This window comes from Protomyctophum bolini, assembly GCF_963924005.1.
Source record: "Protomyctophum bolini genome assembly, chromosome: 6".
In the NCBI taxonomy this organism is placed as follows: Eukaryota; Metazoa; Chordata; class Actinopteri; order Myctophiformes; family Myctophidae; genus Protomyctophum; species Protomyctophum bolini.
This window is the reverse complement of record NC_137867.1, coordinates 40,940,581-40,961,058: the sequence shown is the minus strand read 5'-3', so window position 1 is coordinate 40,961,058 and position 20,478 is coordinate 40,940,581. Positions and strand designations below refer to the sequence as shown.

Genomic DNA, 20,478 nt, shown 5'->3' with positions numbered 1-20,478 from the left:
TACACGATCCTTGTTGAACAGAACGATTAGCACTTCTTTCAACCTGCCTGGAGGAACAGATGGGTCGGTTTACCAAATCTTACCGATTCTCTCGTCTACTAAAATCTACTAAAATCGGTTGTAATACTATGGCAATATTGTGAGAAAAAACTTAAAATGTATTATCAATTATTAGTTGTACTACTTGAACATTTTACAGTAAATAAATCCGCTAAGGCTTGTAGTAAAATTGCTTTGATTGAGATTAACTCTCAACAGGAAAGTATAGCATTCTCGCAAAAGTAAAAGTAGCAAAAACACAATATACAACAATGTACAGTAGAAGAAGGTCACTTACATACATGCCCACCGGGCCCTGAGGGCCAACCACACCTGGTTTCCCAGTGAGGCCCTTCAATGGAGAAGTTAAGACAGGTGATTAATATTCAATAAATATAAAACTGATAGGAGGAACAGTATTGCATGCGTGTCAATAAAGTATTGTGTACCTGAACTGAATATGATTTATTTCACACATACTTTTCTAGACCTGTACAATATATAAACGTATCAAGACCTGTAAATAATCAAACTTCAGCCACTTCATACCTCTATAATATCCTGTTTCTACGAAGATTTGCGCTAAATAAAAACGGTTGATTGACACCTGGTACGCTTCTCTGGTTGCACAGCGTGATTGTGCATTACAGTACAGTACAGTCTAGCCATCCATTCATAAGAGGAGTTAGTAGTAGAAGTATTTCCTGTGCATTCTGCCAGACATACCACCACTAATGCTTTTTTTCACCCGGGCATGACTGATGGTCAGAGTGACGGTCAGAGTAATCTCAGCCTCAAGAACAGATTCCGAGCTGCGATACTGTATCTGTCAGCAGGGGCATTCAGAACGTGTATAATATTGCCGTTAGTGGGAATGAAAACATAGGCGTTCCCCCCCCCGGAAGAGGAGGAATGAGGGCGGGACCAAACAGGCCAACAACCTGTTAATACATAGCCTATTCTTATAAAAAACATAATAGATGCCTCACTGGCGGCTGTAGTTGATTGGACGTGTCTCCATTGAAGGCAGGAAGTCAAGCGGAAGTGCTGAAGGCACGCTGTGTTGCTGCCCAAGTGCGACTCCACCATGTCTCTCGCTGTCACTCAAGTGACTACTGGGCTGGCCAATCATAGCGCGTCTTTTCCGGGACTTTTCGTTTTACGAGGAATCTCTGAAAAATTGTGCCTTCAATTTTGACTCGCGCCCCAGAGCCGGAAGAGGCTCATTCATGTCAATGGAAACAAACAAACAGCAGAGGGCACAGTTATTTGTTTTTTTTTGCCGTTGGGTTTTTAGATTGAGGTCCGATACGTTCCATCTTTACCAATACATTTCTTGTAAGTGATGAGTGTGCGGGACTCCCCCTTTTCATTTTTCAAGTTCATTGCTCTGATGCACCAGTCCATCTCTGTTGGCGCAAAAGGACTTTTTTCGTCACTGTAAGATACTACAAATGGGTCTGTCTGTTCAGGGAATCTCGCAATTTATTTCCATTTCTCCTTGAACTCTGGAAGAGCTTCATGCCAGAAAAGGGGCGGAAACTTTGTGCACCCATGGGTGTCATGTTTTCATCACTACCAATTGGAGCTGGAGTCAATAAATGCTGTTGACAACTGCAGCAGAGTCATTTGTTTTCCGGGAATGAATGCCAATTGTAACCATTCCACTAAAGACAAAAGCCAGACGTTAGTGTGTCAGTTGGTATTTGTCCAGTGGCAAGGGTACTTAAGACACTTTGTAAAAGGTGTCTGAATACCATACCAACAGCCAGGGTTCAAATCTACTTACGCTCTCACCAGGTGGTCCAGTGATTCCGTCTTTGCCTGGCTTTCCTGGTGGGCCCTATTGGAGACAAAAAAAACCAAATTAACATAGATACTTATAAAGGAGTATGACTTCTGGCTCCAAAACTATGGAATGCACTTCCCATTGCAATCCGAACTGCAGACTCTCTCCCAATATTCAGCCGTAGTCTGAAAACCCACCTCTCCTCTTAGCCTGTAGCAGTTTGCCCTAGCCTTGACGACCTTACAGGCGTATGCAAAGGCTCAATTTATGTAACTTAGATAGCATTTTATGTAGACATAGCACTCTATAGTTAATCTACGCATATATTACAGTTCCACTGTTATGTTCTTATAGCATACGTATGATTCTTGATGACTATGCTTATGTATTTGATGTATTACCATGTGTTGTTCTTGCTTACTGTAAATCGCTCTGGATTAAGAGCGTCTGATAAATGCCTAAATTTTAAATGGACTTATTTTCTATCATTTACACACCCCATGAAGCCTTGAATTCACGGAGATATTTGTTTTTGTCGCATTCAGACGCCAATAATTTGATGAACTGCGGAGACTAAAAGAGTCTCCATTGAGTCTCCTATACTGGCCGATGACCAGACACATAAATATCCATAAATTCATGTTTTCATGGAGTGTGTAATTGATAGAAAATAAATAACAAAATGTAATTAAACTAACAAAATTACAAATTGGATTACTGTCATCCTAAAAAAAAACAAAAAACATACAGTACCTGAGAACCCAGAGGGCCCCTCTGCCCTGGACCACCCCCCACACCAGGATGACCCTAAATGTCAACATACAAATACACAGAAACTCGAATTCACATTTTATGTATAGATATTAGATCAGTAGTTCTGAAACCTACTACTGTAAACATTATTCAAAAGTGGCTGATCTACAAGCTCACAACGTGTCATGGCATTGTAGATAGGCTATTTTCGAATAGCGGGAAGGGAAATAAAAGGGTTTCAACCGTTCCTGGTTTGCCGGGGACCTCCTGGAACCCTTCTCAAGAACGCATGGGGGTCCCAAGACCCCACTTTGATTAATATAGAAAGTCGTTTCAAAGAAGAGGTTATTTCAGCATTTGCTCGTAACTTTTCACCACAATTCTAAAAATCTTTTATTGAGCTGTGAGAGTACCAGTAGGTCATTTCTTTTGGTATAGCCAAACAAAGTTGAGCACAAAATCACACTTGTGTGAAGTGTTGATGTTCTCCTGTACATGAAAAATGAAATTAATTTATTACAAGATGTTTTTATTATATCAGCGAGATGGCATCTTACATTGTCATTTTCTTTACCTTTATTTAACCAGTAAAAACACATTGAGATATTTTACAAGTGGGAACTGGCCAAGAGGCAGAAATAAAATTACACTTCAATACCACATCGTCAAGTCACCAAAGTCCTACTTTTTAGTAGCAGGGCAAAATACACACGATCTGAACAGACATAATAAATATATAGGCCTGAACATGTGTTAGTACATATCCAAACATGTGCAAGACTGTACAAGATGATCCTTTTGAAACTTCTCAAGGGAACTTTCAAAGCCAATTTTAGTCTGGACTGTAGATCGTTCCACGACCAAGGGCCAAAGAAGGCCAGACATTTTTTACACCCCTCGGATTTGAATGCTGGTACTACACACCGCAGCCAAGCGTTTGACCTGAGGTTGAGGCCATTTTGGACCAAGTCGAATTTGGATGGACGGCAGGTCACCCAGAATGGCTTTATAAATTAAGATATGCCAATGCTGAAGCCTGCGAGATGCCAATGAGAACTAACCGACTGCAGCATACAATGTGCAATGATGTGTTCTGAAAGGTGAATTAGTTATGAATCTCAATGCAGCATGGTACAAACAACAGCAAACAAGGTCACTCGTGTAGAGTGACCTTGTTTGTACCTACGAGAGTTGGGCTAAAAGCCCTGGGACATTTCTCATGTCATGTGTTCTTTTTGGAAAATTATGGTCCCATTTATTTAAAAAATGATAAAAGTCGTACCATGTGAGGGGCCTCTCTGGTACTTCCACCACACGCGCGTTCTCCTAAACGGCTTGCTCTCCTACATGACATCTTGACACAGCGGAAAATCAACACTGTGAATCACTTCCACTTTCGCAAAGGTCTGACTCCCGCCACAAATGCACGGGAGCCACACTGCTATTGGCTGACCATTGGGCTAATGGATTTGGACCAATGAGTGGAGGACCAGTCCACTTTTGGACCAATGAGTGGAGGAACAGTCCACTTTCACATGACACTACTGTATATGCAAGTGGACTTGCATATACCTGTGAGTGAGAGCTTTACACATAATGATACTCTATGGTCAATCTAATTTGTTAAAAAAGTATGTTACTCACTCTGTCTCCTTTTGGTCCGGGGCTGCCACCTGAACCAGGAGCACCCTGCACATCAAACAAACAACATATTATTTGATATAGTTATAACATTGTATTGTACATATACTAAAACACATTACACCAGAGAAAACACATAATGAATGAGAATTATTGTGGTACATAGGTATAAGTAAAATATGTGTAGCACAATGGAAAAGTATGAGTCATAAAATGGGAACCTGTGTACCAGGCTTTCCTTCTGCTCCCTCAATCCCAACATGTCCCCTAAAACCCTGCAATAAATAACACACAAACACACAGACATCAACATGTCCCCTGAAGTCTGCAGTAACACACAGACATCAACATGTCCCCTGAAGTCTGCAGTAACACACAGACATCAACATGTCCCCTGAAGTCTGCAGTAACACACAAACACACAGACATCAACATGTCCCCTAAAGTCTGCAGTAACACACAGACATCAACATGTCCCCTAAAGTCTGCAGTAACACAAACGCTGCGTTCCGTGATTTGTATTGTCACTCCGCTAGTCGCTATACTCAGTCTGGATAGCCTCCCATCTCCAAGGTAGGCACAGGACACGCCAAAAGTGAGAAATCGACCCGAGGCTTCCGATTGGTCTGTGGTGCGGGTTGGGACAAAAATATCAGTTTGACGTAATATCAATGCGCAGCTACTGCTTTTGCCCTGCAACGTCCCCTTATGATTCAATAAACTCACCCCACACAGCCTTTTTTTAATCTGACACAGTAGACTATACTGAATCAAATGAATGTTTACTTTTTACCATACGTTTTACTCTCATGTCTCAAACTGGTGCACATTTTTTTCAACAGTGAGAAAAGCATGGCGCTCGCTGTTGACGTATCAGCAACAACATCGCTGCGTAACTTTGAAATACGAGTCAAACGGGAGGCTGGCCAGACTGAGTAGCAAAGTGACAAATCTAATCGTGTTCAACATTCAATGGCAATACACCACATACTGTAGTGTACAGTATGGCTCATAAATATCACATAAATAAAATGATTAATTATCAGGACTTGTAATTCATTTTGTGTCATCAGCATACTGAAATGTCAATTACAGTTTTCATAATGTGAAAAATAAAAACCAAATAGGAGTAGGAATACACTAATACAGTGTTGAACCGAATACATTGTCAACCATCAACCTCACAAAGCACTATATGATGCACATTCTTTTATTGTGATTGCCTGAGGGCCTTTTGTGTAATTTCTTACCGGCATTCCAGGTAGACCAAACATCCCAGTAAGTCCAGTGCGACCCTGGAAATAGACATAAGGAAGCCAGCAAGCATTGGAAGGGTTTTGTTTAAAAACGAGACATCATCCATTTGAAAGAACTGTGACATAATGTGCTCTCACAAAATAAAAGCACATAATTATCCAAATTAATTAATGAAACTCGTTAAAAACTAATGATGAAAGTTACCCTGGGTCCTTTGGTTCCCGCCTTCCCATTTTGACCCAGAGCACCCCTGTTGCCCTTCAACATAAACGAAAGCCAAAACAAAGATTAGGAGCATACATTTTGACCCAGAGCACCCCTGTTGCCCTTCAACATAAACGAAAGCCAAAACAAAGATTAGGAGCATACATTTTGACCCAGAGCACCCCTGTTGCCCTTCAACATAAACGAAAGCCAAAACAAAGATTAGGAGCATACATTTTTTTTAAATTTTGCACTTGGCTGATAAGACATTTTCACCTCACAAAGCACAGCATGGCCTCCAAATATCTGTGAGAAGCCATAATGATCCATGCAAATTATTCTTAGCAAAGATCATCTTAAATATGAAGCCTTCTAAATCCTCCGTAAAGTGGAGCAGACCGTGTTGGCTTGGCAGGTGAACTGTATCAGAGTCATGCTGCATGTGTGAATAACAATATAAGGGCTGTTACAATGTAAAATAACAGCCCTAATTTATAGTAATCACTTTGACCAGACAGGAGTAAACTCTGACCTTTGGCCCCTCCATCCCCACTCCTCCCTGGAGGCCCGCCTCTCCCTCTTCACCCTGGAAAAGGATACGCAGAGAAACTGATGCATGAAAAAACTAACACAGAAACAATTCGGCCAAGAAACTAACTACGCAACCTGGCTTTGTCGTATGATGGTGTCAAAATAGCCAGTGTAGATTTTATTCTATAATGACATGATACATTTGGATGCCAGTTTTAAAGGACAACTTTGTTTTTTTTTTCAACCAAGGTTCATGTTTTCGGTTGTTATTAGAGAAAGTAAAAGATGAGTGTTCATTTATTTTCTTTGCTGCTTGCTTTCGTTTTAGGGATTTTAGCTGTTTTTGACAGGGGGGCGGGGGCATTCGAGCATGGGGCTAAATATGTATTTGTTAACAAAATAGTATAGAGATTTATTTTTTTATTATTTACTAGTCCTACTAGACCCCAAGAAATTACATCTGGCCACAAAAGATCACAGGATCTATTGAATGTGTCAAACTAACATATTGAGCCTATGACACACAGTGTGGCTGCCCCCCAGTAGGCTACCTTCACATTCAGTAGATCCTGTGATCTTTTGTGGCCAAATGTAATTTATTGGCGTCTAGTAGGACTATAGTAAATAATAAAAAAAAAGAAATCGCTATAACATTTTGTAAAAAAAATACATATTTAGCCCCATGCTCGTATGCCCTCCAATCCCTGTGGAGTGATAACTTCCTCCAACGTGTCTGACCTTTATGTCTATGACTCAACCAGCTGAGAGAATAATAAGGGCATGATTAGTACATGGTTACCTGTCTTCCTTGTGGCCCGCGTTGACCTCTGACCCCTATGAGACCGGCAGGGCCTTGCTCACCCCTGTACCCTTGACGGCCCAGAACACCCAGAGCACCCTGTAGGCCCTGAGGAGAGAAACACAGATACCCAGATCAATACCCAGAGCACCCTGTAGGCTAAGAGGAGAGAAACACAGATACCCAGATCAATACCCAGAGCACCCTGTAGGCTAAGAGGAGAGAAACACAGATACCCAGATCAATACCCAGAGCACCCTGTAGGCTAAGAGGAGAGAAACACAGATACCCAGATCAATACCAAGAGCACCCTGTAGGCCCTGAGGAGAGAAACACAGAAGAAACACCCCCCCCCAATGTATGCAAAAATACAATGATAAATTAACACATTTGTTTTCAATTATAAATATTTTTAAATTAATACGTAGTGGTTTAATTTCATACAAAGCTAGAAAATGATGAACCTGAACACATTTCAGTTACCTCTAGTTTGGTGCTGTAGAATAAAACAAGCACTTTTTTTTTCTAATATATTTTTTATCCCACGATTTTGTAACTCATTTTTCACCCCTGTGTCAATCATCTATTGTGATCCTGGGCTCTACACACCCTCCACCAACCTCACCACCAAGCTCTCGAGCTTGTAGATCTGCTATTTTCAATAGATTTTGTACACATTTTGAACTTGTGAAATGGCACATTCTGCACAATGAGTACTTTTACTTTTAGTAAAAGTTACAGTTCTACATTGCAGTATTGGTACTTTTACTTAACTTTTTCCACCACTGCGAGGCGCCCCGGCTGGCCAGGGGGAGGCAGTTTAGTGACCAGGATTACTGCATGTTTTTTGTGAGGGTACCTACCCTATGAAACGAGCTTTTAACTCAGATCTTAATCAGCAGTGAGATTATCTGTTCCCGTTGTGTAAAACGCTGTTTGTTTATTTACACGTGTCATGACAAAGTAAGTCAGTAAGAAAGCCTTGCATATAGGGCAGGAGCCTATTTCCTGATTCTGAGTCTTTGGTATGACCTGGCCGGGGATCGAACCCAGACCTCCCAGTCTCAGGGCGGACACTCTAGGCCAGCGGTTTTCAACCTTTTTCATATCAAGGCCAATTATGTATTTGGCATTTCAGCCATGGACCACCATTGAGATGAGATTGAGCCCAAAACTAAAGAAGATTCTGTTATTGTTGGATAAGACTTTGTCCACAATTCCATGCTGTATTGATGTGGTACCATTATAGGAGAGACAACAAACAGGCAGTCGTTGATAAAAAAAATAATTGTGTAGACTATAACTACAATTTAACTCTTGTGTGAAATGAAACCAAATCCATTTGGTTTCATTTTACACTCATGAGTTAAATATAAGGGTCCATTTGGTTAACAACTTTCCATCATTTAGCTAGGGACCACCTGGAACCCTCTCAAGGACCACTGGTGGTCCCCAGACCACTGGTTGAGAACCACTGCTCTAGGCCAGTGGTTCCCAAAGTGGGGTACGGGGACCCCCAGGGGTCCTTGAGGGAGTTCCAGGGAGTCCCCCCAGCTAAATGATAGTTTGGAACCAAATGGACCCTTATGGGTCTGTTACTCTGAGAGTGCACAAATGGAACCAAATGGACCCTGACCGGTCCATTAGACTAATATGCATGTCAAACTGGGGGGGGGTACCTTGAAATTAAACGGGTTGAGAATCACTGCTAGAGTCGTAAAAATCTTCTCTTATGGGAGTCTCTGGCACATCTTTTAAAATGGGGGTCCGTGGTAGCTAGGTCCATGGGGTAAATAGTGTCAATTTGGGGGTCCTTGACATGAAAAGGTTTGGGAACCACTGAGCTGGTACTCATGATGACAAAGTAGTAAGTACTAAATGTATATTCCTACCCCGTCCCCTTTGGGTCCAGCGTCGCCTCTGTCCCCATCCAGTCCTCTGTGTCCCTAGACATTGAAAATCACACATCAGTGGTGGAAAGTAACTAAGTACTGTACAACTAAGTAAAAGTACAAATTTGAGGTATTTGTACTTTACTTGAGTATTTCCAATTTCCAGTACTTTTACTTCTACTCCACTACATCTCGGAGCCAAAATTTGTACTTTTACTTCACTACAATTATTTGAAAACTTTAGTTACTAGTAACTTTGGAGATTTAATTTTTTATTAGAAAACATACATTAACCACTTCAAACCTATACGTACATTTTGGCCATTTGAACATAGCCGATCTACAAGCTCACAATGCGTCGCATTGCGATGCATTGTGAGCTTGTAGATCTGCTATTTTCAATAGATTTTGTACACATTGTGCAGAATGTGCCATTTCACAAGTTCAAAATTAGTACTTTTACTTTAGTAAAAGTTACAGTTCTACATTGCAGTATTGGTACTTTTACTTAACTTTTTCCACCACTGCAAAAGCCTCACTGTGATGTTTTACTCTAAACATAAGAGCTCAAATGTTAAGAATGTCTCGCCATGAGCAACCTCTTATATCGTTTCTACAAAGAGATACTAAACAATGGGGGCGCATTCCAAACACATCCTGCGGTTTCAGGTCTGGATCAAGACCCCATGTTGCATTCATACCCCTTTCTTTACACTTAGAGTTGTCAGAGCATGGATTATAAAACCCCATGTTGCATTCATACCCCTTTCTTTTTTTTAATATATTTTTTATCCCACGATTTTGTAAACCATTTTTCACCCCTGTGTCAATCATCTAATGTGATCCTGGGCTCTACACACCCTCCACCAACCTAGTCCCCATATATGGGGGACAAGGGGAGAGCAACGGACTTGAACTCATGCTTCCTTCATGCCCGAGTGTCCAAGTTGCTCCTTTACACCTGACAGGGGGGAGTTTCCCTGGTTGGACGTAGCGCATGGAAGGAACACGTTATTCCAACCAGTTCCTTTCCCCTCCATCAGGCGCCCCAGCTGGCCAGGGGGAGGCAGTTTAGTGACCAGGATTACTGCATGTTTTTTGTGAGGGTACCTACCCTAGGGGACACAGGGAGAACATGCAAACTCATACCCCTTTCTTTACACTTAGAGCTGTCAGAGCACGGAAGTCCAGGCTCCTTTAGTCAACACTTTTAAGAATAGACTTGACACATTGAAATATTAAATATTTTTTGTATAACTATAGGGCTGGCTTGTAAGGTCATAAACTGGTAAATATGGGACTTTGTTTTTTTCTTATATCTATACATAATACAGTTACAGAGTGCGGGTCCACATGAACTTTGTTTATTTTAAAGTGTAAAAAAAAAAGAAAACTAAAAGAAAGAAATATGAATGCATGTATGTACTAAAAATATGTTAAAATAAATAAAACAATCCTTGAATGAAAGCCGTATTAATACAAATATTATAATGATCTTACCGTGTCTCCTCGAAACCCTCTTAGGCCCGGCATTCCAGTCATTCCCTGAAACACAGTTTTGGTGTGAGAAAACGAACAAGCGATTTGAAACATACTCCGAGGGACGATATTAAAAACGTAAATGTGTACAAATTCAAAGCAGACATCGACATCAATTGGTCATTTTGGTAGAGAGATGGTTTGTTTACTGTTGTGGGTAAAATGGGGACACCTGGTGGACTCAAAAGTGGACATTCTTGTATGTCAATAGGGGGAAACCCACAACAAATCATTGTTACTTTCATCCTTACGGACATCACACAAAACCAGAGGTTTGTAAATGCAACGGAAAGAGCGTCTGGCAGCGCGATATGAATGGTTAGAAGAGTGGAGCAGTCAATAATATGAGCCATATGGAGAACAATCTTTAGATAGTCTTTATTGCTCCACAGTGGCAATAATTCAAACAACAAAGCAGCCACTGGGACCTTATATTGACATGATTCAGATACTCAAAACGCTCTGTGCCGAAAGCTCAGGTTCACTTGAAGGGCAACTGTTGTGATTTAGAATTCTCTGTTGTGATCCTACAAAAGCTCTCCTGATCTGATGGTCATTCAAGTTTAATTACAAATCTGTAAGCATGAGAGCTTGGAGAACAAGATGATACTAATAGCATATGGTGTGCTCATGTGTTTTGCAAACGCATCACACACACACACACACACACACACACACACACACACACACACACACACACACACACACACAGATTATAAGTAGACAATTGAGTAAGATATGAATAGGATTAGATTGAAAACGCCGTCATAATGCCTGATTTTACACTTGGTTGCACTCTGAAAATAGCCAATCTACAAGCTCACAACGCGTCGCGTCTGAACACCGTCATTAAATTGTAAATTGTCCGCTAACATTGCTGTACGATGACAAGAGCGCCCGTCACAAGAATGGGACAGAATATGTGAACATCAGTGGAAAATGAGTAGTTCCCCCACATGGAGAGAATTCAGCTGGAAAAATGTGAGTAGTTTCTTTTGCACTCCAGATCAGAAAAGACACTACACGCATCAGTCGGACTGTTGGAGACTCTGTGGGGAAACATTGGCGAATCATTTTCATGTATTCTGGAGTTGCCCTTCTGTGGTTCCATTTTGGAGAAGTGTCCACAGTGTCCTGGAAGCAGTCTTTGGTGTTGACATTCCTTTTGATTTTAAAACCATGTATCTTGCAGATCTGGGAGGACTTCACTTTGCAAAGCAGGATCAGTATCTAATGAGGGTATTGCTGGTGGCATCCAAAAAAGCCTTAACAAAAAAGTGGCTTACAAATGTTATACCAACTATAAATGAATGGATTGATTTAATCTATGGTATATTTATAATGGAAAGAATTACATTCAGCTTTAGAGGCCAGGTTGAAGTCTTCACAGATAACTGGTTTAGATGGATTGCTCATATCTCGACAATGAGACCTGATTTTGTTTAAATTATTTTGTTTAACCTGTATAAGCAGATACACCTGTTTGAGGTATTTTTGATCATCATTAGAGAAGAGACAGTTTTCCCCCCTTGTGTGTATTGTATGTATATTAGCTTGTGTATGTATGTATATAGCTTATATGTATAGTTTCATTATGTAGATATTCCACTGTTACTTTCTTAGCTTACGCATGTTTCATGATAAATGTTTTTATGTGATGTATTCCCATGCTTTTTTGTTCTTGCTTAATGTAAGTCGCTCTGGATTAAGAGCGTCTGCTAAATGCCTAAATTGTAAATTGTATATTGTCTTGTTTTGTATTGTCAGTCGTTTCGTTTTCATGTTTGTCTGAAAAAAAAGAAAAAAAGAGCGCCCGTCATACCCTCACGGGTGTGATTTGTATATGAATGTCATATAAAAGCTTATATAAATATGCAGACGTCTGACATTTATAACAAACCAAGCCGTTTGAAAATCGGTTGAAAATTGAGTAAGTTGTGGTTATTTAAAAAGTACATGGCCCATAGACACAATGTTATGCTGCACCTCAGTAAGATGGCCGCCACGTAGCGACGTCGCTCTCCATTGGTCAGCAGCACGGGTGAGCCACCTAGCCTTATACCTTATCTATGTGTCTGTGTACCACAGAAATTATTTGATTGGCTGAGCACGGAATGCGATGATGATGATGTATAATCATCATCCTCAGCTCCTCTCAGCATGGTGTGAGTATGACGCCACGCTGTTTCCAAACCCACCATTGCTTACAGAATCTCCGTTTCCTCCTCCTCAGTTTCTATCCACGGCCAGCTTCGTTGCTTGGATACCAACACTACATACAAGGTTCTCCTCCTCCGGAGGCCCCGATTGGACAAGGGACAGTGACGTCACACAGCCTGGCTGTGCGTGATCTAGTATGAGGGCGACACTATTTTCATTTTGTTCCATTTCAGGATTTGTAACATTCTGACGGAGGGGATCCTAGGGATTAGGGTTCAAGAACTTGACAATGCCGGAGAAGCGACGCCAGTCGGCCCCCATGAGAAAGCTCAAGGTGTGTGTGGCGACCTGCAATCGCGCCGACTATTCCAAACTGGCCCCAATAATGCTTCGGATCAAATCGGAGCCGGAAGCGTTTGACCTGCAGGTGGCGGTCACGGGGTCCCATCTCATTGACGATTACGGATACACGTTCCGCATGATAGAGCAGGACGGTTTTGCCGTCGACGCCAAGCTGCACACCATCGTGCGGGGGACGAGGCGGCCATGGCGGAGAGTGTGGGACTGGCCCTGGTCAAGCTGCCCGACCTCCTGCAGAGGCTCCGGCCGGACATCCTGATCGTCCACGGGGACCGCTTCGATGCACTGGCGTTGGCGATCGCCGCCGCTCTAATGAACGTCAGGATACTGCATCTGGAGGGAGGAGAGGTGAGCGGCACCATCGACGACTCCATCCGCCACGCCGTCAGCAAGCTGGCCCACTACCACGCCTGTTGCACGGACACCGCCAAGCGGCGACTCGTCGCGATGTGCGAGGACCCCTCGCGCATCCTGATGGCCGGATGCCCCTCCTACGACAAACTATTCTTGGTGCGTGACCGAGACGACTACCAGTGTTGTTTTTTTCAGAATATTTAGATTTAGTCTTAGTCTTAGTCTTTTGAATAAGACACATTTAGTCTTTAGTCCCATTTAGTCTTCTGAAATTCTTTTTTGTTTAGTCTAGTCTTAGTCGACGAAATATCAAAATAATTTAGTCTTAGACTAGTCTTAGGGCCGTTTGCACCAAGAAAGATTAAATAAAGTTTAGTTTAGTGTTAATCAGGGATTTGTTGATCAAGGATTAATTTTAATTCGAGTTGTGTTGCACCACTTCATTTTAAGCATTGCTCAACAGATCTGTGATTAAATCCTTAACCTGTGATTAAAATCCATTAAACTGTGATTAAAACTTTAAACTGTGATTAATTCATGGATTAAACTTTGTTGTGTGTCCGCCATCTTGGTTTTGCGCTGTAAATAAACAGCAGCAGTCGTGAGCATCATTAGCGTTACTATTTCATTCATATTTGAGAATGTTTAAATTATAGTGCCTGCAGCAAAAATATATATAATAATAAAAGTCGTCTCGCTCGCAAAAAAAAACAACAGACGTATGGTCACTCCGTGGTGCGTGGTAGGTTTATAGATCTGTTCCGTCGATCACACACACCACCACTTCCTCCGATAGTTTCCCAAACAACAACAAACATGTAGAGGTATATATGCTGCCATGTTGTTTTCAATTAAACCTCCTCTCCTGCTGGTTTAGAATTAATCCCTTATTGATACTTAAATCAAAGTTTAAAGTAGTGGTGCAACAGGATTGACATTAATCCAGGTTTACTGTGAAAATTAAAACCAAGATTAAAAAAACAAAACCAAGATTAAAAGGATGGTTTAAAACTAAACCGGATTAGTGAAAACTAGGTTTAAAGTTTGGTGCAACTGGATTAATAGATGAACCTTGATTTAAACCAGATTAAGGCTTAATCTTTCTTGGTGCAAATGGCCCTTAGTCTTTTAGTCTTAGTCTTAGTGGTTTAGTCTTAGTCTTGCTTTTTTAGTCTTAGTCTTTTACTAAGGGGGGGGGGCACTGTCTGGGGAGGCACTGGGGGGATACTGGGGGGGCACTGTCTGGGGAGGCACTGGGGGAAACTGGGGGGGCACTGTCTGGGGAGGCACTTGGGGATACTAGGGGGGCACTGTCTGGGGAGGCACTGGGGGGATACTGGGGGGGCACTGTCTGGGGAGGCACTGGGGGAAACTGGGGGGGCACTGTCTGGGGAGGCACTGGGGGGGCACTGTCTGGGGAGGCACTTGGGGAGGCACTGGGGGGATGCTGGGGGGGCACTGTCTGGGGAGGCACTGGGGGGGCACAGTCTGGGGAGGCACTGGGGGGCACTGTCTGGGGAGGCACTGGGGGGGGGGGGAACTGGGGGCCCCCACTGTCTGGGGAGGCACTGGGGGGCACTGTCTGGGGAGGCACTGGGGGCCAGTGGGGGACACTGGGGGGGCACTTGGGGGGTACACTGTCTAGGGAGGCACTGGGGGGGGCACTTGGGGAAGACACTGGGGGGGCACTCAAAATTGAAAATACAATGTTCATTAGTCTTAGTCTTATGATTTAGTCTTAGTCTTAGTCTTTTGAAAACGCACATTTAGTCTTTAGTCCCATTTAGTCTTCTGAAATTCTTTTTTGTTAGTCTAGTCTTAGTCGACAAAGTGTGAAAAACCTTAGTCGACTTAGTCTTTAGTCTTAGTCTTAGTCGACAAAAACAACACTGACGACTACGCGGACACCATCAAACGCCACCTGGGAAGCGAGGTTCAGACACGTGGCTACGTAGTTGCGCTGCAGCATCCTGTCACCACGGACATCCCGAACTCCGTAAAGCTCTATGGTTTGATGCTGGACACTCTGCTGTCCTTCAACAAGAAGACGCTCCTTCTGTACCCCAACGTAGACACCGGCAGTAAGGATATGGTGCGTCTGATCAGGGAGAAGGGCATCGAGAGCCACGCCAACTTCAAGGTGGTGAAGCACGTGCCGTTCGATGATTTCGTCCAGCTGGTGTCTCGCGCCGGCTGCGTGATCGGAAACAGCAGCTGTGGCGTGAGAGAGGCCGGAGCCTTCGGAACGCCCGTCGTCAACCTGGGCACCAGACAGACCGGCAGAGAGACGGGTCAGAACGTTCTGCACCTGAAAGACGCCGACACCCACGGTGAGATCTACAGCGCACTGGAACGGCAGTTTGGAAAGAACTACGACTGCTCTATGATCTACGGTGACGGACGCGCGGTGGAACGCATCCTGGGGTTCCTGCGGAGCATCGATCTGGACGAGCCCCGGGGGAAGTCCTTATGCTTCCCCCCCGCGGCCCGGGACCCCCACTGTTCCCAGGACATGGACCCCATCCCGGGGATACGCAGCGCTCTGGCCGTGGACCTGGGAGGGACCAACCTCCGAGTGGCCATCGTCAGCAATGATGGTACCATAGTGAGCAAGTGCACGCGCCCCAACCTCGAAAAGTACGAGGACAGGATCCAGCTGATACTGGTTTTGTGTAAAGAGGCCCTGGTGGAGGCTGACCGCCTCAAGTGTAAGATACTGGGCGTAGGCGTGTCCACGGGAGGGATTGTCGACCACCAGAAGGGCGTGGTCCTCCAGTCCACCAAGCTCATCCCGGCCTGGTCGTCGGTGGACCTGCGGACCATCATCTCCAAGAAGCTGCACCTACCCGTCTGGGTGGACAACGACGGAAACTGCGCCGCGCTGGCCGAGAGGACGTACGGACACGGCAAGGGAGTGGAGAGCTTTGTCTCCGTCGTCACCGGAACGGGCATCGGAGGAGGCGTCGTCCAGCGCAACCAGTTGGTCCGTGGCAGCGAGCACCGCGCCGGAGAACTGGGTCACGTCAACGTGTCACTGCTGGACGACGGCCCCGTGTGCTCGTGCGGCGGCCGAGGATGCGTGGAGGCCTACACGTCCGGAATGGCCCTGCAGAGAGAGGCGGAGAGGCTGAAAGTGGGCGGGACGGAGCCGCTCAACGCCGATCACCTCATACGCGCTGCCAAGCAGGGCAACTCCGACGCCGTGGCTGTCCTCGACAAGGCCTCTAGGGCACTGGGCACGTGCATCATCAATATCGTGCATATAGTCAACCCGTCCGTGGTGATCCTGTCCGGCGTGCTGGCCTCCCACTACCAGGGTCCAGTCCAACGCTTCGTCTCCCAGAGGGCCCGTTGCTCCAGCACCAAGGTTCTCACCTCTGACCTGGACGAGCCCGCTTTACTAGGAGCTGCTAGCATGGTGTTTGGAGCGCAGAGCACTGGCTCAGTAGAAAAACACTAGCATGGTGTTTGGAGCACAGAGCACTGGCTCAGTAGAAAAAACACTTAGTGTAGTAGTGTGTGTTTATTATGACAGGATCACAAAGAAAAATTATATGTGTTTCACAAAAGTTGGCCTCCTGGTGGCGCTCTAAAAGGCAGAATTTCATGGAAATCACAGTCTCTGGCAACTACACTGTGTTTCTGTTTAACAGGTGGGGCAGATTGGGTTAAATAAAATATAAATACATAGGCTTTATGTTTGTTCAAATATCACTTTTGGCGTCTTCACTTTTCTGCCCTCGCTCACTTTAAACTTCAATATGTACTTTGCTCAGCCAATCAAAATCATCGCTATGGGGTGATGAGCCAATCATCAGCCAACGTGTTTGTGTTCACGCAGAACAAAAAAGGAGCATTCGTAACTGCACATTCAGATGACAGATCCATTGCATACAGACCAGTGTTGTTTGTAGATCGGCTATTATCAGCAAGTGTAAAAACAGTCATTACGACGGCATCAAGGCCCGCCAAAATCGTAGACTCACCATGGCCCCTTCGATCCCTGGAAATCCTTTTGTTCCCATGGGCCCTATTGCACCCTGTTAAAAGAAAGCAAGGACATTGGTGTCAGTGTCATTTTGAAACTGAAAGGACTTTGATCAAAATGTAATTTAGGAGATTATATAGCGTAACTTACTGCATCCCCTTTTGGACCAGATGGGCCATCATCACCTGGATGGCCCTGAGAAGAATACAAATCACAACAAAAAATAAATCACATTCATGTGAAGTGAAGGGCGCGCTTGCCTAACATTATATGCCCAAATTAAGGACACCACAGTTAACACCTTAAGGGCCCGGGGTTATTTAATCCATTAATAAAATGTGGCCATCGTTTATAGCGCCCGCTCCACAGCCTAGATGCGCTTGTTGAGCAATCCTCTGTGTTGCAATAACCTACTCACCGCGGTGGTTGGAAAACTACAACATGACGTTACTGAGCCGCGGTGATAAGCCACTCACTTTTGTCTTCAATGTTTGTGTTTACACAGTGTTTGCGTTTACACAAACCCTCAAAGCTAGGCATAGGAGGGGCTGGCGCCCGTCAAACACCACACCTGTGTGAAGTGAGATCATGTCTCTTCATCCTGTTATTTTGAGGGGGCCATGATTCCTCAGAGCAGTTGAGAATGGCAGTGTTCCCTCCTACTGTATGTCCCCTCACTTAGTGCCGATGCTAGGCATACGCAACAGTACACACTGTGCCGACAGAGCCCCAATCAAACAGAGTAAGTAGCCGATCTGCATGAGGAAAGGCGGTGCTCTCGCTTTGAGGGAACATTCGAGAGAACCATGGCTTGGGCGAGTAGTCTCACCTGGGGCCCTCGAGGTCCAGGCGATCCTCTCTCTCCTGGCAGTCCCGCCGGGCCCTAGTGGGGATTACAGGAGGAAACACAATGACCAGGTTGCCTGACATTCACTGCATGCAGCATCTTGCAGCTGACGTTTGGACTGATCGGTCATTCAGTGTAATAAAAAGGTCAAATGGGGGACATACCGCAGGGCCTCGGTGACCTCGTCGACCAGCTGGTCCTGGATCTCCCTACGAACGGTGCAGGAAACAATGTTAAAACACTTCCAGTGCGCCAGAATATTAAAAAATGAAGGCGCTAGCAGACAGTGGCGTGCACAGATAGACACTAGGGGGTGCTAGAGCACCCCCTGTGCCCTTTTCCCTCTGGACAAAATTAATGTGCCCTTTTGATTATTATTTTTTTCATATTTTTTGTACAATATGTGGACCATGGTGAAATTGATCAATTCTTGATAAAAAGCTTCTAATATATTATTTAGGCCCCAAAATATATAAATCTCATACTATTAGCACTTCCTGTGTCCAAGACGTCCTGAGAATTACCGCTTTTTTGTTGTTGTGAACAACATGACATGATGGCTGTAGCGTAAACTAAAGAGTTGGCCGATTGGTGGATAATATCTTCAGTGTCATGAAACTCTTCATACGGACTCACCTCGGACCCGTTGGCCCCCTGTGGTCCAATCATACCGGTGGTCCCTGGAGCGCCCTGGATGAAAGATACAATCACATGAACACTACTAGTACTCCCTACTCTATAGCCTGGTTTCACCACATGAACACTATAGCATCCCTACTCTATAGCCTGGTTTCACCACATGAACACTATAGCATCCCTACTCTCTATAGCCTGGTTTCACCACATGAACACTATAGCATCCCTACTCTATAGCCTGGTTTCACCACATGAACACTATAGCATCCCTACTCTATAGCCTGGTTTCACCACATGAACACTATAGCATCCCTACTCTGCCTGGTTTCACCACATGAACACTATAGCATCCCTACTCTATAGCCTGGTTTCACCACATGAACACTATAGCATCCCTACTCTATAGCCTGGTTTCACCACATGAACACTATAGCATCCCTACTCTGCCTGGTTTCACCACATGAACACTATAGCATCCCTACTCTATAGCCTGGTTTCACCACATGAACACTATAGCATCCCTACTCTATAGCCTGGTTTCACCACATGAACACTATAGCATCCCTACTCTATAGCCTGGTTTCACCACATGAACACTATAGCATCCCTACTCTATAGCCTGGTTTCACCACATGAACACTATAGCATCCCTACTCTATAGCCTGGTTTCACCACATGAACACTATAGCATCCCTACTCTATAGCCTGGTTCACCACATTAACACTATAGCATCCCTACTCTATAGCCTGGTTTCACCACATGAACACTATAGCATCCCTACTCTATAGCCTGGTTTCACCACATGAACACTATAGCATCCCTACTCTATAGCCTGGTTTCACCACATGAACACTATAGCATCCCTACTCTATAGCCTGGTTTCACCACATGAACACTATAGCATCCCTACTCTATAGCCTGGTTTCACCACATGAACACTATAGCATCCCTACTCTATAGCCTGGTTTCACCACATGAACACTATAGCATCCCTACTCTATAGCCTGGTTTCACCACATGAACACTATAGCATCCCTACTCTATAGCCTGGTTTCCAGCATGCATTCCGTTTTGTCACTCAAGCATAGCAAATCACGGAACGTAGCAAATCAGGCTGGAAACCCTCTTCTGGCCATGTAATAGTAACTGAACATTGGAAACCTGGCTACCCTCTTCTGGCCATGTAATAGTAACTGAACATTCGTCTGCTGATCTGCTATTTTCGCTATTCGATGCATAACAAAGTAAATAAGGTTAAAGTGGTTACGCTACAGCGTTTCTCCTCGTCTCTTCTCACCACGGGGCAGTCAGTGGTGGAAAAATTACTCAATTGTTTTACTTAAAGATGGAGTGGCACCCTAAAACATGATCATCAGGTATTATTATAATATAAAGAGGAAGATTCTTTTCAGAAAAGTGTACAGTATTTTTTGTTAAAATGTCGTTTTTATGTGGACACGCCCACCAGTTCAGTAAGTATGCCTGCTTTGCCTGGTGGGTGGTGATGGGTGGTGATCCACCTGAACTGAAGCCGCACCCACAGCTGTTGTTGTATGATAAAGGAGGAGGGGTTAGGGGAGGGGATGATATTGTGATGTCCCTATATCACAATATGAAAACTATAGTTTTTTTCATTGGCACGTTTGACTGTCAAGGTTTCAGCCTCCAGGAAGAAACCCTAAATACAA

At 44.1% G+C, this 20,478-nt stretch overlaps 1 protein-coding gene and 1 pseudogene across 2 annotated transcripts in view; one reads left to right on the top strand and one right to left on the bottom strand.

The window, feature by feature from the left end:
- Nucleotides 1–20,478, bottom strand: part of LOC308317013 (uncharacterized protein) — a 33,738-nt gene that overhangs the window by 83 nt on the left and 13,177 nt on the right. Inside the window, exons 10-25 of the mRNA XM_080765803.1 lie at nt 18,790–18,843; nt 18,318–18,362; nt 18,136–18,189; nt 17,457–17,501; nt 17,305–17,358; nt 10,406–10,450; nt 8,906–8,959; nt 7,014–7,121; nt 6,216–6,269; nt 5,684–5,737; nt 5,473–5,594; nt 4,444–4,497; nt 4,226–4,270; nt 2,582–2,635; nt 1,829–1,882; nt 338–391 (exon numbers count right to left, since the gene is read on the bottom strand). Coding sequence (XP_080621929.1) covers nt 338–391; nt 1,829–1,882; nt 2,582–2,635; nt 4,226–4,270; nt 4,444–4,497; nt 5,473–5,594; nt 5,684–5,737; nt 6,216–6,269; nt 7,014–7,121; nt 8,906–8,959; nt 10,406–10,450; nt 17,305–17,358; nt 17,457–17,501; nt 18,136–18,189; nt 18,318–18,362; nt 18,790–18,843 — 950 coding nt within the window. The remainder of the gene's footprint in view (nt 1–337; nt 392–1,828; nt 1,883–2,581; nt 2,636–4,225; nt 4,271–4,443; nt 4,498–5,472; nt 5,595–5,683; nt 5,738–6,215; nt 6,270–7,013; nt 7,122–8,905; nt 8,960–10,405; nt 10,451–17,304; nt 17,359–17,456; nt 17,502–18,135; nt 18,190–18,317; nt 18,363–18,789; nt 18,844–20,478) is intronic.
- Nucleotides 12,924–16,778, top strand: LOC308317779 (bifunctional UDP-N-acetylglucosamine 2-epimerase/N-acetylmannosamine kinase-like; annotated as a pseudogene). The gene is made up of 2 exons: nt 12,924–13,478; nt 15,193–16,778. The product of its transcript is annotated as a bifunctional UDP-N-acetylglucosamine 2-epimerase/N-acetylmannosamine kinase-like (transcript).